This window comes from Nerophis lumbriciformis, linkage group LG27 (assembly GCF_033978685.3).
Source record: "Nerophis lumbriciformis linkage group LG27, RoL_Nlum_v2.1, whole genome shotgun sequence".
In the NCBI taxonomy this organism is placed as follows: domain Eukaryota; kingdom Metazoa; phylum Chordata; class Actinopteri; order Syngnathiformes; family Syngnathidae; genus Nerophis; species Nerophis lumbriciformis.
Window position 1 is genome coordinate 38,967,799 of NC_084574.2, and position 19,074 is coordinate 38,986,872.

Sequence of the window (19,074 nt, forward strand, 5' to 3'; positions counted from 1 at the left end):
TGTTATTTTCCGTTTTTTCGACTGTTTTCCGTACCTTGGAGACATCATGCCTCGTCGGTGTGTTGTCGGAGGGTGTAACAACACCAACAGGGACGGATTCAAGTTACACCAGTGGCCCAAAGATGCCAAAGTGGCAAGAAATTGGACGTTTGTTCCGCACACTTTACCCACGAAAGCTATGCTACGACAGAGATGGCAAGAATGTGTGGATATCCTGCGACACTCAAAGCAGATGCATTTCCAACGATTAAGTCAAAGAAATCTGCCGCCAGACCCCCATTGAATCTGCCGGAGTGTGTGAGCAATTCAGGGACAAAGGACCTCGCTAGCACGGCAAGCAATGGCGGCAGTTTGTTCCCGCAGACGAGCGAGCTAAACCCTCTGGATGTCTTGGCTCACACCGCCCCTTATGCCACCGAAGATGATCAAGAGAAGAATATCGACCCTAGCTTCCCTGGCCTGCTGACATCAACTCCAAAACTGGACAGATCAGTTTTCAGGAAAAGAGAGCGGATGAGGGTATGTCTACAGAATATATTAATTGATGAAAATTGGGCTGTCTGCACTCTCAAAGTGCATGTTGTTGCCAAATGTATTTCATATGCTGTAAACCTAGTTCATAGTTGTTAGTTTCCTTTAATGCCAAACAAACACATACCAATCGTTGGTTGGAAGGCGATCGCCGAATTCGTCCTCGCTTTCTCCCGTGTCGCTGGCTGTCGTGTCGTTTTCGTGGGTTTCGCTTGCATACGGTTCAAACCGATATGGCTCAATAGCTTCAGTTTCTTCTTCAATTTGGTTTTGGCTACCTGCCTCCACACTACAACCATCCGTTTCAATACATGCGTAATCTGTTGAATCGCTTAAGCCGCTGAAATCCGAGTCTGAATCCGAGCTAATGTCGCTATAGCTTGCTGTTCTATGCGCCATGTTTGTTTGTGTTGGCTTCACTATGTGACGTCACAGGAAAATGGACGGGTGTATATAACGATGGTTAAAATCAGGCACTTTGAAGCTTTTTTTAGGGATATTGCGTGATGGGTAAAATTTTGAAAAAAACTTCGAAAAATAAAATAAGCCACTGGGAACTGATTTTTAATGGTTTTAACCCTTCTGAAATTGTGAAAATGTTCCCCTTTAAAACTCTGATTTAGTATGGGACATTACTGCCAGGTCTTCCTGTATCGCAAAATTGTAAAATTAAATTGTTTTCACTCACAAAGACCCCAAACATCCACATTTTTAACCGCAAATTTTTATTTTTGATGTTCAGTTGGCCGACCAGAGGACTTAGTTGTCACGACAGCTAACTGTATCTTCTTACATCACACCTTCAACCATCCTCCATTGCAGCAAAGAAGAAAGATGGCGGCCAGGAGCTCCTACAGCCGGCATAGTTTTTACACACGGTTGATACTGCTCTGTGTTTTCTGGTATATTGTTGGAACTGTGGCGATACAATACAGTCATGAGGATCTGGTGCAATTCAATACGGGACTTTTTCACAAACTGTCAGCCGAGTTTATTTTCCCGGCTGAGATCATCAGACCACCTCCGGACCCCCCACAGCAGACAGCCGAAGAAGGAGGCGTTGCCAGCGGAAGCGCAAAAGAGGCAAGCGGGCGGGCGTTTGGGCTAGGCTAAAGGCTAGCCCGTTCAAACCGCCACTTCCTACCATCTTCTTGTTGAATGCCCGGTCGATCCGCTATAAACTGGATGAAATCCGCCTTCAGATGGCGACGAGAAGGAATATACGTGACTCCTGCTGCCTGATCTTTACAGAAACTTGACTGGACAGAACCATCCCAGATGCGGCCGGCTTCACCGCCCATCGAGCCGACAGAACCGCAAACTTCGGTAAGATCGGCGTAGGATTGTGTGTCTATATAAACATCAACTGGTGCACACAGACTGTGAGGGTGGACGAACTGTGCAACACATATGTAGAGTTTATGGTGCTAAAATGCAGACCCTTCTATCTCCCTAAGGAGTTTGCCGCTGTTTACATCTGTGCGGTGTATATTCCCCCAGATGCTAATGCGAAGCTTGCGCTAGCACACATACATGACAGTATTAACAATTGCCAGCGCTCTCATTGCAGCGGAAGATTTCAACCATGCAGACTTAAAAAGTGTCTTTCATAAATACCATGGGAATGTTATATGTGCAACCAGGGGAGAGAAAACGCTGGATCAGATGTATACAAACATCGCAAATGCATACAGAGCCTAGGGATGTCCCGATCCAGGTTTTTGCTCTTCCGATCCGATACCGATACTGACCGATACCGATACTGACCGATACTGGCCTATCCGAGCATGTATTAAAGTTTAAAGTTATTTAGCCTACTTAGTTGTCAGAATCATGTTGAAAAGGCTTTTAGTACTCTTGATAACAACTAGCCAGCTGAATTAGGGGAGTTTGAATAATACACAATGGTTGGTAACAAGAAACTGACCTGTTTATTCAAGGATAAACACAAAATAGACAAAATGATACATGACAAACAGAAATGGCATCATTGAACTAGGGCTGGGCGATATGGCCTTTTTTTAATATTGCCATATTTTAAGGCCATATTGCGATACACGACATATATCTCGATATTTTGCCTTAGCCTTGAATGAACACTTGATGCATATAATCACAGCAGTATGATGATTCTATGTGTCTACATTCAAACATTCTTCTTCATACTGCATTAATATATGCTACTTTTAAACTTTCATGCAGAGAGGGAAATCACAACTAAAAAAAATTACTATTTTTTTCATACGGTGTTGATGTGGAAATGTTTGCCTCAGCATTTTGATGGTGTGGACGTGTGGCACCGAATAAAGATAAGCGTCTCGACAGACGTTACAATATTTGAACAATGATGACAAAAACTGTTTTCTCTGTCGTGTCCGTGTGTCGAAAACTGTTATGCGCTTATTTTTTTATTTGATTTTGTGCGTGGCATAGATTTGCCGTGCGCAGAGGACGCTTGAGCAGGCGCGCACCTTAGCGGCTGCGCTAGCATCACAGCTAATGTTAGCCATGCCGCTACCTCGCTCTCTGCTGGGAGAGGGCGTATACGTAAGTGACATATGACGTGACAGTATGTGACGTATGACGTGACAGTATGTGACGTATGACGTGACAGTATGTGACGTATGACGTGACAGTATGTGACGTGTGTAAGAAGGTGCGCTCGCTGTCTGTAAGAGGGAGACACAGGAAAGAGTGAGAAGAGCCTGTCGTGTAATGCCAGCAGCTAAAAGCAACTGCGGGAGAATCCACAGACCTGTGGATGTGTTGAAGGTGTGCTGGAAAATGCGGAACGGAAATTAGGAGCAGCAGAAAAGTGGAATGTATTATTTAAATCGGTGCGTTGGAAAACACGGACCGGAGTTTTTTAAAACTGGATCTGGATCGGCATTTTCCCATGCCTTGCCGATACGCATTTTTTTGCAAATATCGGCGGCCGATCCGATCCAAATATCGGATAGGGACATCCCTAACAGAGCCCATGCATATCCTCATCTAGACATGTCAGACCACCTTTCTCTTCTGTTGCACCCACGTTACACACCCAAAATCAGAACTGCTGGAATTACCAACAAAACTATAAGAACATGGCCAGAAGATGTTATCCATCAGCTCCAAGATTGTTTTCATCACACTCTCTGGGACATATTTAGAGACCAGCGTGCGATTTCGCGTGAGTCTCTGGTTGAATACACCTCAACTGTGCTGAACTATGTTACCTTCTGCGTAGATTGTGGTACATTATTTAAAACAATCTGTGTGTTACCAAAAAAAAACCCCTGGATGACACACAAAGTGACACAGTTACTCAAAGAGAGGGACATGGCATTTAGATCAGGCGATCCAAATGCCTACCGTTCAGCCAGGACTGCTTTAAAGAAGGGGATCAATGCTGCCAAATCGGACCATTATAATAAACTCCAGGATTGCTTGAATATCTCAGACCCTAGGCAGGTGTGGGAAGGTGTCAAAGCAATTACAAACTTAAAAAACAACAACTTCTTCCTCAGTGAAAGGCAGCGCCATCTTAGCTGAGGAATTGAATAATTTTTATGTCTGCTTTGACAAGGAAAACACAGACCCAGCACTGCCCCCCCTCTCCTCCGACGACACGGCCACAGTCCTCAGCCCGCATGAAGTAAGACTCACCTTGCGTAACATCAACCCAGCACACGAAATTAATGGTAAACTTTTACAACTGTACCATCAGCAGTGTCCTCACTTACGGCTTTTTAGTGTGGTTTGCTAGCTACACTAAAGCCAACCAACAAGCCCTCCAGCGAGTGGTTAAAGCGGCGGGGAAAATTACAAGGACGATACTCCCAGAGATGAGTGCCATGTACACAAAGCGAGTACATAACATCCTGAAGGACAGATACCACCCAGCACATGGCCTCGTCAACCTGCTACCCTCTGGAAGGAGGTATAGATTGATTTTCGCCAGGACCACCAGAAAGTCTCACAGTCTGTATCCCCAGGCTGTGAGACTGCTAAATGAACAGCCTGCCCCTTTGCTGCCCCGGACCATCTTATTACCTCACTCTTCACCACCTCAATAATTGTGCTCTGGACATTGCATTGCTGCAACATCAACGTAACACCCATCAGACATCTGACTCTTCCCACCCCCACACCCCTCTATTCACCATCTTCCTGACAATGCTAAACTGTAAACTATGGTCAACCTGCACTTGAGTGCAGTTTCTATGCCGCTGGACAAAGCTCAAACTAAATCTCGTTGACATGTATGACTTAAGTGTTATTATGACAATGACAATAAAGGAATTGATTGATTGATTGATACATTGCATTTCTTACAAGTAATATTATCACTGAAGGACAGTAGAACAATGCTAAACATGTTACACACAAAGGACGGGCAAGCTAAGAGCTAAGAAAGCCGCTAAATTAGCTTGAAACAAGAATAAATAAGTGCTTAGTCATTTTTCCCATTCAAAATGAATTGGCCGTTTTTCAAATTTCTATCATTTCCACTTTTTTCAACCGATTCTAATCATTCCACCTTCAACATATTCCGCTAATCCTGGACATTCAAACTATCATTTTTCCAAGTTCCAAAAACTTTGAAGAATACCCAGAATTCCCGTTTTTTTCAAACCCTTTTTTCACCCTTTTTCTGTCGACCACATTTTTCAACCCACTTCAACCGTTCCACCGGCAAATCATTCCTCTTAAAAAACTATGTTTTTTTCCTCTGGAAAAATATCCAGCTTTTCCCAAAATTCCAGGAATTCCATAATACTATTTCTCAATTGAAAAATGTTTACTACTTCAACATTTCTCGACCGATTTGAAAAATTCCAACACCAACCATTCACTCATTCAGAACATTCAAATGTTTTAGCATTTTCAAAAAAATTCCCGCTTTTCCCAAAATTCCCAAAATTTACATGAAATTCTCATTGAAAATAATGGGACATTTTTCAAAGTTCAACAACTCCAACATTTTTCATCCGATTCAGACCGTTCCAACTTCAAACTGTTCAGCCTATTCGGTAACCACAGGCTTTCCCTTGACAAATTCCAAAAATTCCCAGAATTCCACGTTTTCCGGGACATTTTTCACCATTCAAAATGAATTAACCATTTTTCAAAATTCCACCATTTCCACATTTTTCAACCGATTTCAACATATTCCACTAATTCTGGAAATTGAAATTACAACATTTTTTAACCCACTTCAACCGTTCCACCGTCAAATCATTTCTCTTAATCAGGACAGAAAACAAAGTTATTTTTTGAACTGGAAAAATTCTCGGTTTTCCCGAAATTCAAGGAATTCCATAAAACCATTTCTCAATTAAAAATGTTACGACTTCAACATTTCTCAACCGATTTAAAAAATAAAAAACCAACACCAACCATTTCACCTTATTCAGAACATTCAAATTTTTTAGCATTTTCCCAAAAAAATCCCGCTTTCCCTGAAATTCTCAAAAATTTCCATGACATTCCCATTGAAAGAAATAAAATGAAAGTTCCACAACTCGCACATTTTTCATCCGATTCAAACCGTTACAACTTCAAAATATTCAGTGTGTTCGGGAATTGTGTGATCCCTTTCAACACTTAATAAATGAAATTCCCGGATTTTCTTGAATTCCCAATCTTTAGGGACATTTTCCCCATTCAAAATGAATTATCCATTTTTCAAACTTCCACAATTCCCACATTTTTCAAACCATTCCACCTTCAACACATTCAATTCATGCTGGAAATTCAAACAACCATTTTTCCACATTCAACAAATTTCCAGGAATTCCGTTTTTTCCTAACCTTATTTCCAACCTTCTTTAGTGCGATGACTCCTTTCACATTGTTCAACTCATTTCAACCATTCCACTGTCAAAACATTCCTCTGAGTCAGGACAAAAAAACAAGTTGGTTTAAGAACTTAAAAAATTCTCGGTTTTCCCGAAATTCAAACTCTTCAACATTCAAACCATTCCAACATTCAAACTATTCTTACATTCATACTACATTCTGTCAGCATTTCAGTTCAACTTCAGCATTGGAGCATTCACACACTATTTTTTTCAGGAATTGCTTCATCTAGTTATTATTATTATTATTATTATAATTAAATGTAGCTTACCACATGAATGAAGCCTGTTCATTTATCACTCTAACTCAATTTGAGTGTCTACAAACGCACTAAATTAATCTAATCCATTATTACTATTAATAATAAGGTAAACAAGTTATATTTTGAAGGAGTAGTCAGTAATCTGATTACTGCTTCCCAGTTTAACTATGGCAACACTATCTAAATGAAAGCAAAACAGATGTCATCTTTTTTGGCTCACATGTCGACTGTGCTCATGCTTTTTTAGAGCAGACATGTCTCTAAAGATGAATGTGAAAATGACAGTAATTATTGTCCACCAGCAGGGGGAGCTCATCACTAGTACTACTGCTGGAGGCTGCCATGTGGTACATTATTTCCTGTGTGTGTATGACTTATTCAGAGGGAGAACAGCACACTTTCACGTATGGCGTCTACCATTAAGGATTGCAGGAATGACTTGTAGGATGTTTTTATATGAATAAGGTGGATTGGACGTTGGCCTGGGAAGGCATTCCTCTGAAGGTCTTCTTCATGTGTCAGCTGGAAGTACCCTGACTGCTGTGAGGGAAAACTGATGAGATTGTGAGATCATATGTTGGTGCAGGACAATGTCTCATGTGACTGAGCAAAGCTGGACTTTTCTAAAGAATGTTTGTTTTCTCCTGTCCCGCAGATGTCGTAGAAGAACATCTTCCTCGTGAGCAGGAAGAAGAGCCACAGCCCCACCACATTAAAGAGGAAGAAGATGTACCACATTCCCATCACATTAAAGAGGGAGGGGAGGAGCCACAACCCCCCCATATTACAGAGGAAGACGAGACGCATAGTGTTAAACTGTCCCTTCACATTAAAGGTCAAGCGGCGGACCCACTGGTCTTACACAGCAAAAATGAAGAGGAGGACCCACTGACCCCTCACTTTAAGGAGCAAGAGAACCCGCTGACCCCTCACATTAAAGAGGAAAAGGAGGACCCACTGAACCCCTACTTTAAAGAGGAAGAGGATGACCAAGAGCCGCTGCACATTAAAGAGGAAGAGGAGGAGCACCGCATCAGTCAGCCTAAATGGTTGGAGTTCCCAGTGACTGGTGTCCCTGTGAAGAGTGAAGATGATGAGGTCAAAGGTGAAAGTGAGGAGAAGAGAGAGGCGGAGCCTCCAAGCAGCAGCTCAACACAACACATGACAACAGAAGCTGATGGAGACCACTGTGGAGGATCACAAGCAGACAAGATCTTAGCTCCACTATCAGATAGTGAGGACACAACGTCACACTCTCCTGACACCGATGATGAACACTCTAAAGATGATGCAACATGTCACACTGACAACACTCACTTGAAGTGTTCTCTCTGTGACAAAACTTTTAAATACCATTGTCGTCTGAAAACACACATGAGAACACACACTGGAGAAAAACCTTTTATCTGTTCACTCTGTTGTAAAGGTTTTGTAGAAAGTCGCTATTTGAAAGTACACATGAGAAGACACACTGGAGAAAAACCTTTTATCTGTTCACTCTGTGGTAAAGGTTTTGTAGAAAGTCACAATTTGAAAGTACACATGAGAAGACACACTGATGAAAAACCTTTTATCTGTTCACTCTGTGGTAAAGGTTTTGTACAAAGTCACAATTTGAAAGTACACATGAGAACACACACTGCTGAAAAACCTTTTATCTGTTCACTCTGTGGTAAAGGTTTTGTACAAAGTCACAATTTGAAAGAACACTTGAGAACACACACTGGTGAAAAACCTTTTATCTGTTCACTCTGTGGTAAAGGTTTTGTACAAAGTCAGAATTTGAAAGTACACATGAGAAGACACACTGGTGAGAAACCTTTCACATGTTCAATCTGCAACAGAAGCTTTTGTGACCAATCAAACCTTGTAGCACACATGAGAAGACACCCAGGAGAGAAAGAGTTAAGTTGCAGTGTGTGTGGTGAAAGATTGTCTTCTAAGTACCAGTGTAAGAAACACAAGTGTGCTGGTGAGAACAGCAGCAGCAAATGAAGATGCAGGATTTGAAATAAACTGTCAAGACTTTAATGTTGACTTTCTAACAACATCAGCACATATAACATGTGTGACATCATTGTTGTTTGTGTAACTATCTCTTTAATATACTTCTACATTTATAGATTAGATATTGTATATTAGTGCTTTTTTCAGTCAAGTACATGCATTAATATGCAATCAAAGTTTGGAGTGTCAGTATTGTACATCATCCCACAAAGATTCACTTTGCATACATTCATAAAATAAACTGTTTATTTTGTTTCCCTATTACAGAACGAACAAGTGTTGTCTTCAATTACAAAACAAAATCCTAAAAAATATTTTAAGTGGTCAATTCTGTCTTTTTTGGAAGAATGGAAACTTTCAATATGTGAGTATTTTTTGGTTCCAGAGAAAATACAGTAAAGAATAAATAGTAAATAATTAAAAAGATGATATACTGTAATTAGAATATTTTCAACAAAAGCCTTTTTAATTTTTGTATTTTTTTCCCCAGCTCGTACTTAACAATGAAATCTTCAAATAATAAAATACTTTTATCACTCAATAAGTGCATCAGTTTCTCATTTTAATATAACAACAATTCCACAGTGGAGTATTGTGTGTGATGCAGTTGTGTTTGTAAATGAGTTTCCAGTACAACACTTGATGGTAGGGATGGGTACTGTTCACTTTTAATTCCATGTTTTATGTGTTATATATGTAAATATATTGTGTGTTTGTATTTTGCCAACATGGTAGAATCACATGATAGGCAGGTTGTATCATGTTTTTCTGTCACCTTGAGGAAATGGCATAGAGGAAGATGACAATATAATATCACTTGGACTATGATGTACAGAACAAAGGAGATTTAGTTCATTTTGAATTTTGGTTTCAGGCGATTCTTTTTTTTTTTTGTGACAAAACCTCTCCATTATGCAGCTATTGATTTCTGGTAGCTGGTTAAATATATTTAATACAGAATGCTTTACTTTAATAATTGTAATGTTTCCAGTGATAAACACAATTGGGAACTGACGTTGCCAAGAATCGAACCCACGTCTTGTAGAGTAAAAGGCCAGTGGACCTGTTCGGGGATTCAGTGGTCTCGTTCTCGCGAGACTCTCAATTGACGGCTCAAAGGTCGAGAGGGATAAACAAACCGAGAAAATGTCTTCCTTATTATCGAGTGGTGTTGAATGTCGACTTTTAATACTTTAATACAAGGAGTGTTGACTCCTTGAAAGCCCATTTGTGTTGTTGTGGATTCAAAGCATTCGGAAATAAAAAAGATCTTGCTGCCAGGACTTTTGCTGCGTGGGAAATGAGAGTCGAAGCCAAGAAAAGCGAACAAGAGGTGAAGGAGGAAAAGGCTGAGGACTACCAAAACACTTTGTTTACTTTTTGCCAGACCCTCTCTTTATTTATGACTGTTGGGTAGGAGAAAAGGATGGCATGAAGCTCTGGCTGCCTACCATGTACTTTGATACAGGCATGTACCTTGGTGTTACACACATGTACTTTGATATAGGCATGTACCTTGGTGTTACCCACATGTACTTTGATATAGGCATGTACCTTGGTGTTACACACATGTACTTTGATATAGGCATGTACCTTGTTGTTACACACATGTACTTTGATATAGGCATGTACCTTGGTGTTACACACATGTACTTTGATATAGGCATGTACCTTGGTTTTACCCACATGTACTTTGATATAGGCATGTACCTTGGTGTTACACACATGTACTTTGATATAGGCATGTACCTTGTTGTTACACACATGTACTTTGATATAGGCATGTACCTTGTTGTTACACACATGTACTTTTATATAGGCATGTACCTTGTTGTTACACACATGTACTTTGATATAGGCATGTACCTTGGTGTTACACACATGTACTTTGATATAGGCATGTACCTTGGTGTTACACACATGTACTTTGATATAGGCATGTACCTTAGTGTTACACACATGTACTTTGATATAGGCATGTACCTTGTTGTTACACACATGTACTTTGATACAGGCATGTACCTTGGTGTTACACACATGTACTTTGATATAGGCATGTACCTTGGTGTTACACACATGTACTTTGATATAGGCATGTACCTTGTTGTTACACACATGTACTTTGATATAGGCATGCACCTTGTTGTTACACACATGTACTTTGATATAGGCATGTACCTTGTTGTTACACACATGTACTTTGATATAGGCATGTACCTTGTTGTTACACACATTTTTATTTTTGCAAATAATCATTAACTTTAGAATTTGATGGCAGCAACACGTGACAAAGAAGTTGTGAAAGGTGGCAATAAATACTGATAAAGTTGAGGAATGCTCATCAAACACTTATTTGGAACATCCCACAGGTGAACAGGCAAATTGGGAACAGGTGGGTGCCATGATTGGGTATAAAAGTAGATTCCATGAAATGCTCAGTCATTCACAAACAAGGATGGGGCGAGGGTCACCACTTTGTCAACAAACAAGTGAGCAAATTGTTGAACAGTTTAAGAAAAACCTTTCTCAACCAGCTATTGCAAGGAATTTAGGGATTTCACCATCTACGGTCCGTAATATCATCAAAGGGTTCAGAGAATCTGGAGAAATCACTGCACGTAAGCAGCTAAGCCCGTGACCTTCCATCCCTCAGGCTGTACTGCATCAACAAGCGATATCAGTGTGTAAAGGATATCACCACATGGGCTCAGGAACACTTCAGAAACCCACTGTCAGTAACTACAGTTGGTCGCTACATCTGTAAGTGCAAGTTAAAACTCTCCTATGCAAGGCAAAAACCGTTTATCAACAACACCCAGAAACGCCGTCGGCTTCGCTGGGCCTGAGCTCATCTAAGATGGACTGATACAAAGTGGAAAAGTGTTCTGTGGTCTGACGAGTCCACATTTCAAATTGTTTTTGGAAACTGTGGACGTCGTGTCCTCCGGACCAAAGAGGAAAAGAACCATCCGGATTTATTTTTATAGGCGCAAAGTGTAAAAGGCAGCATGTGTGATGGCATGGGGGTGTATTAGTGCCCAAGACATGGGTAACGTACACATCTGTGAAGGCACCATTAATGCTGAAAGGTACATACAGGTTTTGGAACAACATATGTTGCCATCCAAGCAACGTTACCAAGGACGCCCCTGCTTATTTCAGCAAGACAATGCCAAGCCACGTGTTACATCAACGTGGCTTCATAGTAAAAGAGTGCGGGTACTAGACTGGCCTGCCTGTAGTCCAGACCTGTCTCCCATTGAAAATGTGTGGTGCATTATGAAGCCTAAAATAGCAGAAGGGAGACCCCCGGACTGTTGAACAACTTAAGCTGTACATCAAGCAAGAATGGGAAAGAATTCCACCTGAGAAGCTTCAAAAATGTGTCTCCTCAGTTCCCAAACCTTTACTGAGTGTTGTTAAAAGGAAAGGCCATGTAACACAGTGGTGAACATGCCCTTTCCCAACTACTTTGGCACGTGTTGCAGCCATGAAATTCTAAGTTAATTATTATTTGCAAAAAAAAAAAAAAAGTTTATGAGTTTGAACATCAAATATGTTGTCTTTGTAGTGCATTCAATTGAATATGGCTTGAAAATGATTTGCAAATCATTGTATTCTGTTTATATTTACATCTAACACAATTTCCCAACTCATATGGAAACAGGGTTTGTATAAGACTGGAGACAAACACCAATTTACACATTTTAGACCTGTTTCTTTACTTCCACAGTTTTCTACAATCATTGAAAGAGTGTCCAATAACAGATTAGAGAGTTTCACAAACAAACATAGAATAGTAGAAGAGAAGCAATATGGATACACAGCCAATATTTCAACTTTGATGGCTTTAATTGAAATGACAGAAGAAATGTAAAAAATGTGCAGCAGCAGTGTTGTTGGATCTAACTAAAGCATTTGACACAATTAATCACAATACGTTCATCAAAAAACTAGAAGGATATGGCATCAGAGGGTTGGTCTTAAACTGGATAAGAAGTTATTTAACCAACAGGAAACAATACGTGAAGGTAGGCCAACACACTTCTACAACACTAAATATATCCTGTGGTGTACCTCAGGGATCAATACTAGGACCTCAATTATTCAATCTCTATATAGATGACATTTATAAAGTTACAAAATATTTAAAGTTAGTATTATTTGCAGATGATACAACAGTGTTTTGTTCAGGAGAGAACACACAGAAGATAATACAAATAATAACAGAAGAAATGAACACACTAAAAAGATGCTTTGACAATCTTTGAATCTCAGTAAAAGTAAAATAATGCTATTTGGTAACAGGAGAAGAGAAAGTCAAACACAAATACAAATAGACGGAATAGACATTGAAAGGGTAAAAGAAACCAGATTTCTGGGAGTATTAATAGATGATAAAATGAACTGGAAATCTCATATACAAAATATAAAACATAAGGTGGCAAAAAACATTTTAATAATGAATAAAGCAAAATACGTCCCGGGCCAAAAATGACTTCATATTCTCTACTGCTCACTAGTGTTACATATCTGACTTATTGTGTAGAAATATTGGAAATAACTACAAAAGTACACTTCATTCATTAACTGTGTTACAAAAAAGATCAGTTATAATAATACATCATGTTGGATATAGACAACATACAAACACTTTATTTATTGAATCAAAAATACTGAAATTCACCCACATAGTGAATTTGCAAACATCTAAAATGATACACAAAGCAAACTATAACCTGCTAGCCAAGAATGTACAACTATTCTCAACAGAAGAGGAGAATTATAAACTTAGAGAAAAATGTAATTTAAAACATTTGTATGCACGTACAACACTTAAAGGCCTACTGAAATGATTTTTTTTAATTTAAACGGGGATAGCAGATCCATTCTATGTGTCATACTTGATCATTTCGCAATATTGCCATATTTTTGCTGAAAGGATTTAGTAGAGAACATCGACGATAAAGTTCGCAACTTTTGGTCGCTGATAAAAAAGCCTTGCCTGTACCGGAAGTAGCGTGACGTCACAGGTTGAAAGTCTCCTCACATTTGCACATTGTTTACACCAGCAGCGAGAGCGATTGGGACCGAGAAAGCGACGATTAGCCCATTAATTTGAGCCAGGATGAAAGATTCGTGGATGAGGAACGTGAGAGTGAAGGATTAGAGTGCAGTGCAGGACTTATCCTTTTTCGCTCTGACCGTAACTTAGGTACAAGGGCTCATTGGATTCCACACTTTCTCCTTTTTCTATTGTGGATCACGGATTTGTATTTTAAACCACCTCGGATACTATATCCTTTTGAAAATGAGAGTCGAGAACGCGAAATGGACATTCACAGTGACTTTTATCTCCACGACAATACATCGGTGAAGCACTTTAGCTTCGGAGCTAACGTGATAGCATCATGCTTAAATGCAGATAGAAAAAAAAGAAATAAGCCTCTGACTGGAAGGATAGACAGAAAATCAACAATACTATTAAACCATGGACCTGTAACCACACGGTTAATGCTGTGCCGCCTGACGAAGCCGAGCAATGCTGTTGCTAACGACACCGTTGAAGCTAAAATAGCTACGGGACCTCGACAGAGCTATGATAAAAACATTAGCTCTCCACCTACACCAGCTCTCATCTGCTCATCAACACCCGTGCTCACCTGCGTTCCAGCGATCGACGGAGCGGCGAAGGACTTCACCCGATCATCGATGCGGTCGGCGGCTAGCGTCGGATAGCGCGTCTGCTATCCAAGTCAAAGTCCTCCTGGTTGTGTTGCTGTAGCAAGACGCTAAAACACCGATCCCACCTACAGCTTTCTTCTTTGCAGTCTCCATTGTTAATTGAACAAATTGCAAAAGATTCACCAACACAGATGTCTAGAATACTGTGGAATTGTGTGATGTAAACAGAGCTGTTTGTATTGGATACAATGGTGACCGAATACTTCCGTTTCAACCATTGACGTCACGCGCATACGTCATCATACATAGACGTTTTCAACCGGAAGTTTCGCAGGAAATTTAAAATTGCACTTTATAAGTTAACCCGGCCGCATTGGCATGTGTTGCAATGTTAAGATTTCATCATTGATATATAAACTATCAGACTGCGTGCTCGGTAGTAGTGGGTTTTTAGTAGGCCTTTAAGACCTTCAGTATATCAGTATGTGGAATTAAATGATGGAATGGATGAAGCAAAGCAATCAAACAATGTACTAATATGATCCACTTCAAGAAACTCTTCACACTTAAAGTGTTTACAAAGTACAAAGAAGAAGATAAACATTCTCAATTTATTTCATCCATCATTCATTTTCTACATCATCTTACTCATCTCATCATATGAAATATAACTTACTTCACTCATTATTATTTATTTATTTTTATTGTCATTACTTATGGAGTATATTGTGAATACATTGAGAACAGGAAGTGAACACAAGTTTTATCAACTGTTACGTAAAAGAAAAGGGGTAGGATTAAATAAGCTCTGCTTCTTCCTACTCCTTTTCCAACATGTTGAAAAGACAAACTGGAAATTGTGATGTATCATGTTGTATGCATGCATGTGTGATGTATCATGTTGTATGCATGCATGTGTGATGTATCATGTTGTATGCATGCATGTGTGATGTATCATGTTGTATGCATGCATGTGTGATGTATCATGTTGTATGCATGCATGTGTGATGTATCATGTTGTATGCATGCATGTGTGATGTATCATGTTGTATGCTTGCATGTGTGATGTATCATGTTGTATGCATGCATGTGTGATGTATCATGTTGTATGCATGCATGTGTGATGTATCATGTTGTATGCATGCATGTGTGATGTATCATGTTGTATGCATGCATGTGTGATGTATCATGTTGTATGCATGCATGTGTGATGTATCATGTTGTATGCATGCATGTGTGATGTATCATGCTGTATGCATGTATGTGTGATGTATCATGTTGTATGCATGCATGTGTGATGTATCATGTTGTATGCATTCATTTGTGATGTATCATGTTGTATGCATGCATGTGTGATGCATCATGTTGTATGCATGCATGTGTGATGCATCATGTTGTATACATGCATGTGTGATGCATCATGTTGTATGCAAGCATGTGTGATGTATCATGTTGTATGCATTCATGTGTGATGTATCATGTATGCATGCATGTGTGATGTATCATGTTGTATGCATGCATGCATGTGTGATGTGTCGTGTTGTATGCATGCATGTGTGATGTATCATGTTGTATGCATGCATGTGTGATGTATCATGTTGTGTGCTTGCATGTTCCAAATAAACTCAAAGTCAACTCAACTCAACTCAACTAACACTTGGTGGACATTCAAGTCACAAAATGCAAATGGAGTATTGTTGGTGTATTTTGGTTGGTTATAGAGGACCTCCCATTGGCTCCATTGCAAGTGGACTTTTATTTACATTTATGAGTTAGAATTAGGGCTGGGTGATGTATGGAATATACTGGATATATTGTGGGTTTGTCTCTGTGCGATATAGAAAATGACTATATGGTGATATTGGAGTATTCGTTCTCACACAGTTGCTTTTAGCTGCAGGCATTACATTACAGGCTCTTCTCACTCTTTCTTGTCTCTCCTTCTCACAGAGACATAAAACAAGCGCACCTTCTTACATACGTCACATACTGTCACGTGTGCAACGTCATACGCTCTCATGGAGCAGACAGGTAGCGGCATGGTAACGTTAGCTGTGGTGCTAGTGGTAATACAAGAGAAAGAAGGTGCCAATCTGGTAACAAATGAAGGAAGAATTAATTCCCAAGAAAAACAGCAGGGGGTCCATCGTCTGGCGGTGGTTTGGCTTCAAGCGGAAAGATGTTGAACAGACAACCGTAATAATTGTGAATAAATTTCTCCACACCTAGTGTGTGTGTGACAATCATTGGTACTTTAACTTTAACTTTAATACTGTATGTCAAGTATGCGGCAAAAGCGTTGCTACAAAAAGTAGCAGCACTGCTAATGTAGCATCATTTGAAATGTCAACCGCTAGAGAATGAGGAGTGCTTGAAACTCCGCATGTCAACATCTCGGCCGGTGCCACACCCACAAACTATCCAAGCAACCATTTCCAGATCAACACCGTATGAAACAAATAGTCAACAACAGAAGGAGATAACGTCCGCAGGAACCTACCACATAGTGAAGGACATACACTATTTCATTTCCTATTATGCAGCTCATTTTTATTTGACACTTATTGAAATATCTTGTGTGACATCATGCACAAAAGTGCACTTTATTTGTTTTAAACTATTGTAGTGTGTTGGCCCTGCGATGAGGTGGCGACTTGTCCAGGGTGTACCCCGCCTTCCGCTCGATTGTAGCTGAGATAGGCTCCAGCGCCCCCCGCGACCCCAAAGGGAATAAGCGGTAGAAAATGGATGGATGGATGGATAGTGGCCTTCTGTACAAAAAGTGCACTTTAATTTAGTGTTGTTTTGATATGTCATCTTAGTGACATCATGCACAAAAGTGCACTAATAGCTTGTTTTAAAATGTCTCTGACAATCTTGCACTTTCTGTTTTGAAATGACATGAATGTTTGTGCCACTGCTTAATAACTCTTTAATAAATACACTTTTGCTAAATTGACTTAGTTGTGATTTCCCTCTCTGCATGAAAGTTTAAAAGTAGCATATATTAATGCAGTATGAAGAAGAATGTTTTAATGTAGACACATAGAATCACCATACTGCTGTGATTACCGTATTTTCCGCACTATAAGGCGCACCGGATTATTAGCCGCACCTTCTATGAATTACATATTTCATAATTTTGTCCACCAATAAGCCGCCCCGGACTATAAGCCGCGCCTACGCTGCGCTAAAGTGAATGTCAAAAAAACAGTCAGATAGTTCAGTCAAACTTTAATAATATATTGAAAACCAGCGTTCTAACAACTCTGTCCCAAAATGTACAAATGTGCAATCACAAACATAGTAAAATTCAAAATGGTGTAGAGCAATAGCAACATACCGGTAATGTTGCTCGAACGTTAATGTCACAACACACAACACACAAAATAAACATAGCGCTCACTTTCTGAAGTTATTCTTCATTCGTACCGGTAAATCCTTCGAATTCTTCGTCTTCGGTGTCCGAATTGAAAAGTTGCGCTAGCGTGGCTTCCAAAATGGCGGGCTCCGTCTCTTCGAAATCATCGGATTCAGTGTCGCTGTTGTTGTGCAGCAGTTCTGTGAATCCTGCCTTCCGGAAAGCTCGGACCACAGTTGTGACAGAAATATCTGCCCAGGCATTTACAATCCACTGGCAGATGTTGGCGTATGTTGTCCGGCGTTGTCTGCCCGTCTTAGTGAAGGTGTGTTCGCCTTCGGTCATCCATTTTTCCCACGCAGTTCGCAGTCGTGATTTGAATGCCCTGTTGACACCAATATCCAGCGGTTGGAGTTCTTTGGTTAATCCACCCGGAATGACGGCGAGTGTTGTATTTGTGTGCTTCACTTGTTTTTTGACACCATCTGTGATGTGGGCGCGCATAGAGTCATATATCAACATGGACGGAGCAGCGTGAAAAAAGCCACCCGGCCGCTTCGCGTAAACTTCCCTTAACCACTCGCTCATCTTTTCTTCATCCATCCATCCCTTCGAGTTAGCTTTTATGATGACGCCGGCTGGAAAGGTCTCTTTTGGCAAGGTCTTCCTTTTGAATATGACCATGGGAGGAAGTTTCTGGCCATTAGCATGGCAAGCTAGAACCACAGTGAAGGACGACTTTTCATTCCCAGTGGTGCGAATATTCACCGTACGTGCTCCCGTTGTATCAACAGTGCGGTTCACAGGAATATCAAAAGTCAGTGGAACCTCGTCCATGTTGATAATGTTCTCTGGCCGGATCTTTTTTTCCGCTATCTTCTTTTTACAATATGCACGGAAAGTAGCCAGCTTTTCTTTAAAGTCGTTAGGCAGTTGCTGTGAAACAGTGGTCCGTGTGCGGATGGAGAGATTGCGTCTTTTCATAAACCGAAAACACCAAGAAGCACCACCTTTAAAATCATCCAGGTGAAGTTCGCTTGCTAGCGTTGTTGCCTTCATTCGAATAGTGATGGTGCTGACACTTCTGCTTGCTGCTCTCTGCTCAACAACCCACTGTTCGAGTTCGTCCTCCAACTGTTGCCATCGTGCTTTGTTCCCTCAGAAGCTCTGTTTTGTCTTCTTTACCTGGCGCAGGTCATCTTCTTGCTTCCTCCACCTACGCACCATTGATTCATTTATGTTATATTCTCTTGCTGCTGCTCTATTTCCGTGTTCTTCGGCATGACTTATTGCCTTAAGTTTAAATTCTGCGTTATAAGCGTGTCGTTTAGTAGGAGCCATTTTGTAGTCTGGTCTTTACAGATGTAGACAAACAAAGGAAATG

General features: G+C 40.3%; 1 protein-coding gene across 1 annotated transcript in view; it reads left to right on the top strand.

Moving 5' to 3' along the window:
* Positions 1-19,074, top strand: part of LOC133624395 (uncharacterized) — a 111,245-nt gene that overhangs the window by 29,696 nt on the left and 62,475 nt on the right. Inside the window, exon 7 of the mRNA XM_061987886.2 lies at positions 7,293-8,623. Within this exon, the coding sequence (XP_061843870.2) occupies positions 7,293-8,623 (1,331 nt within the window). The remainder of the gene's footprint in view (positions 1-7,292; positions 8,624-19,074) is intronic.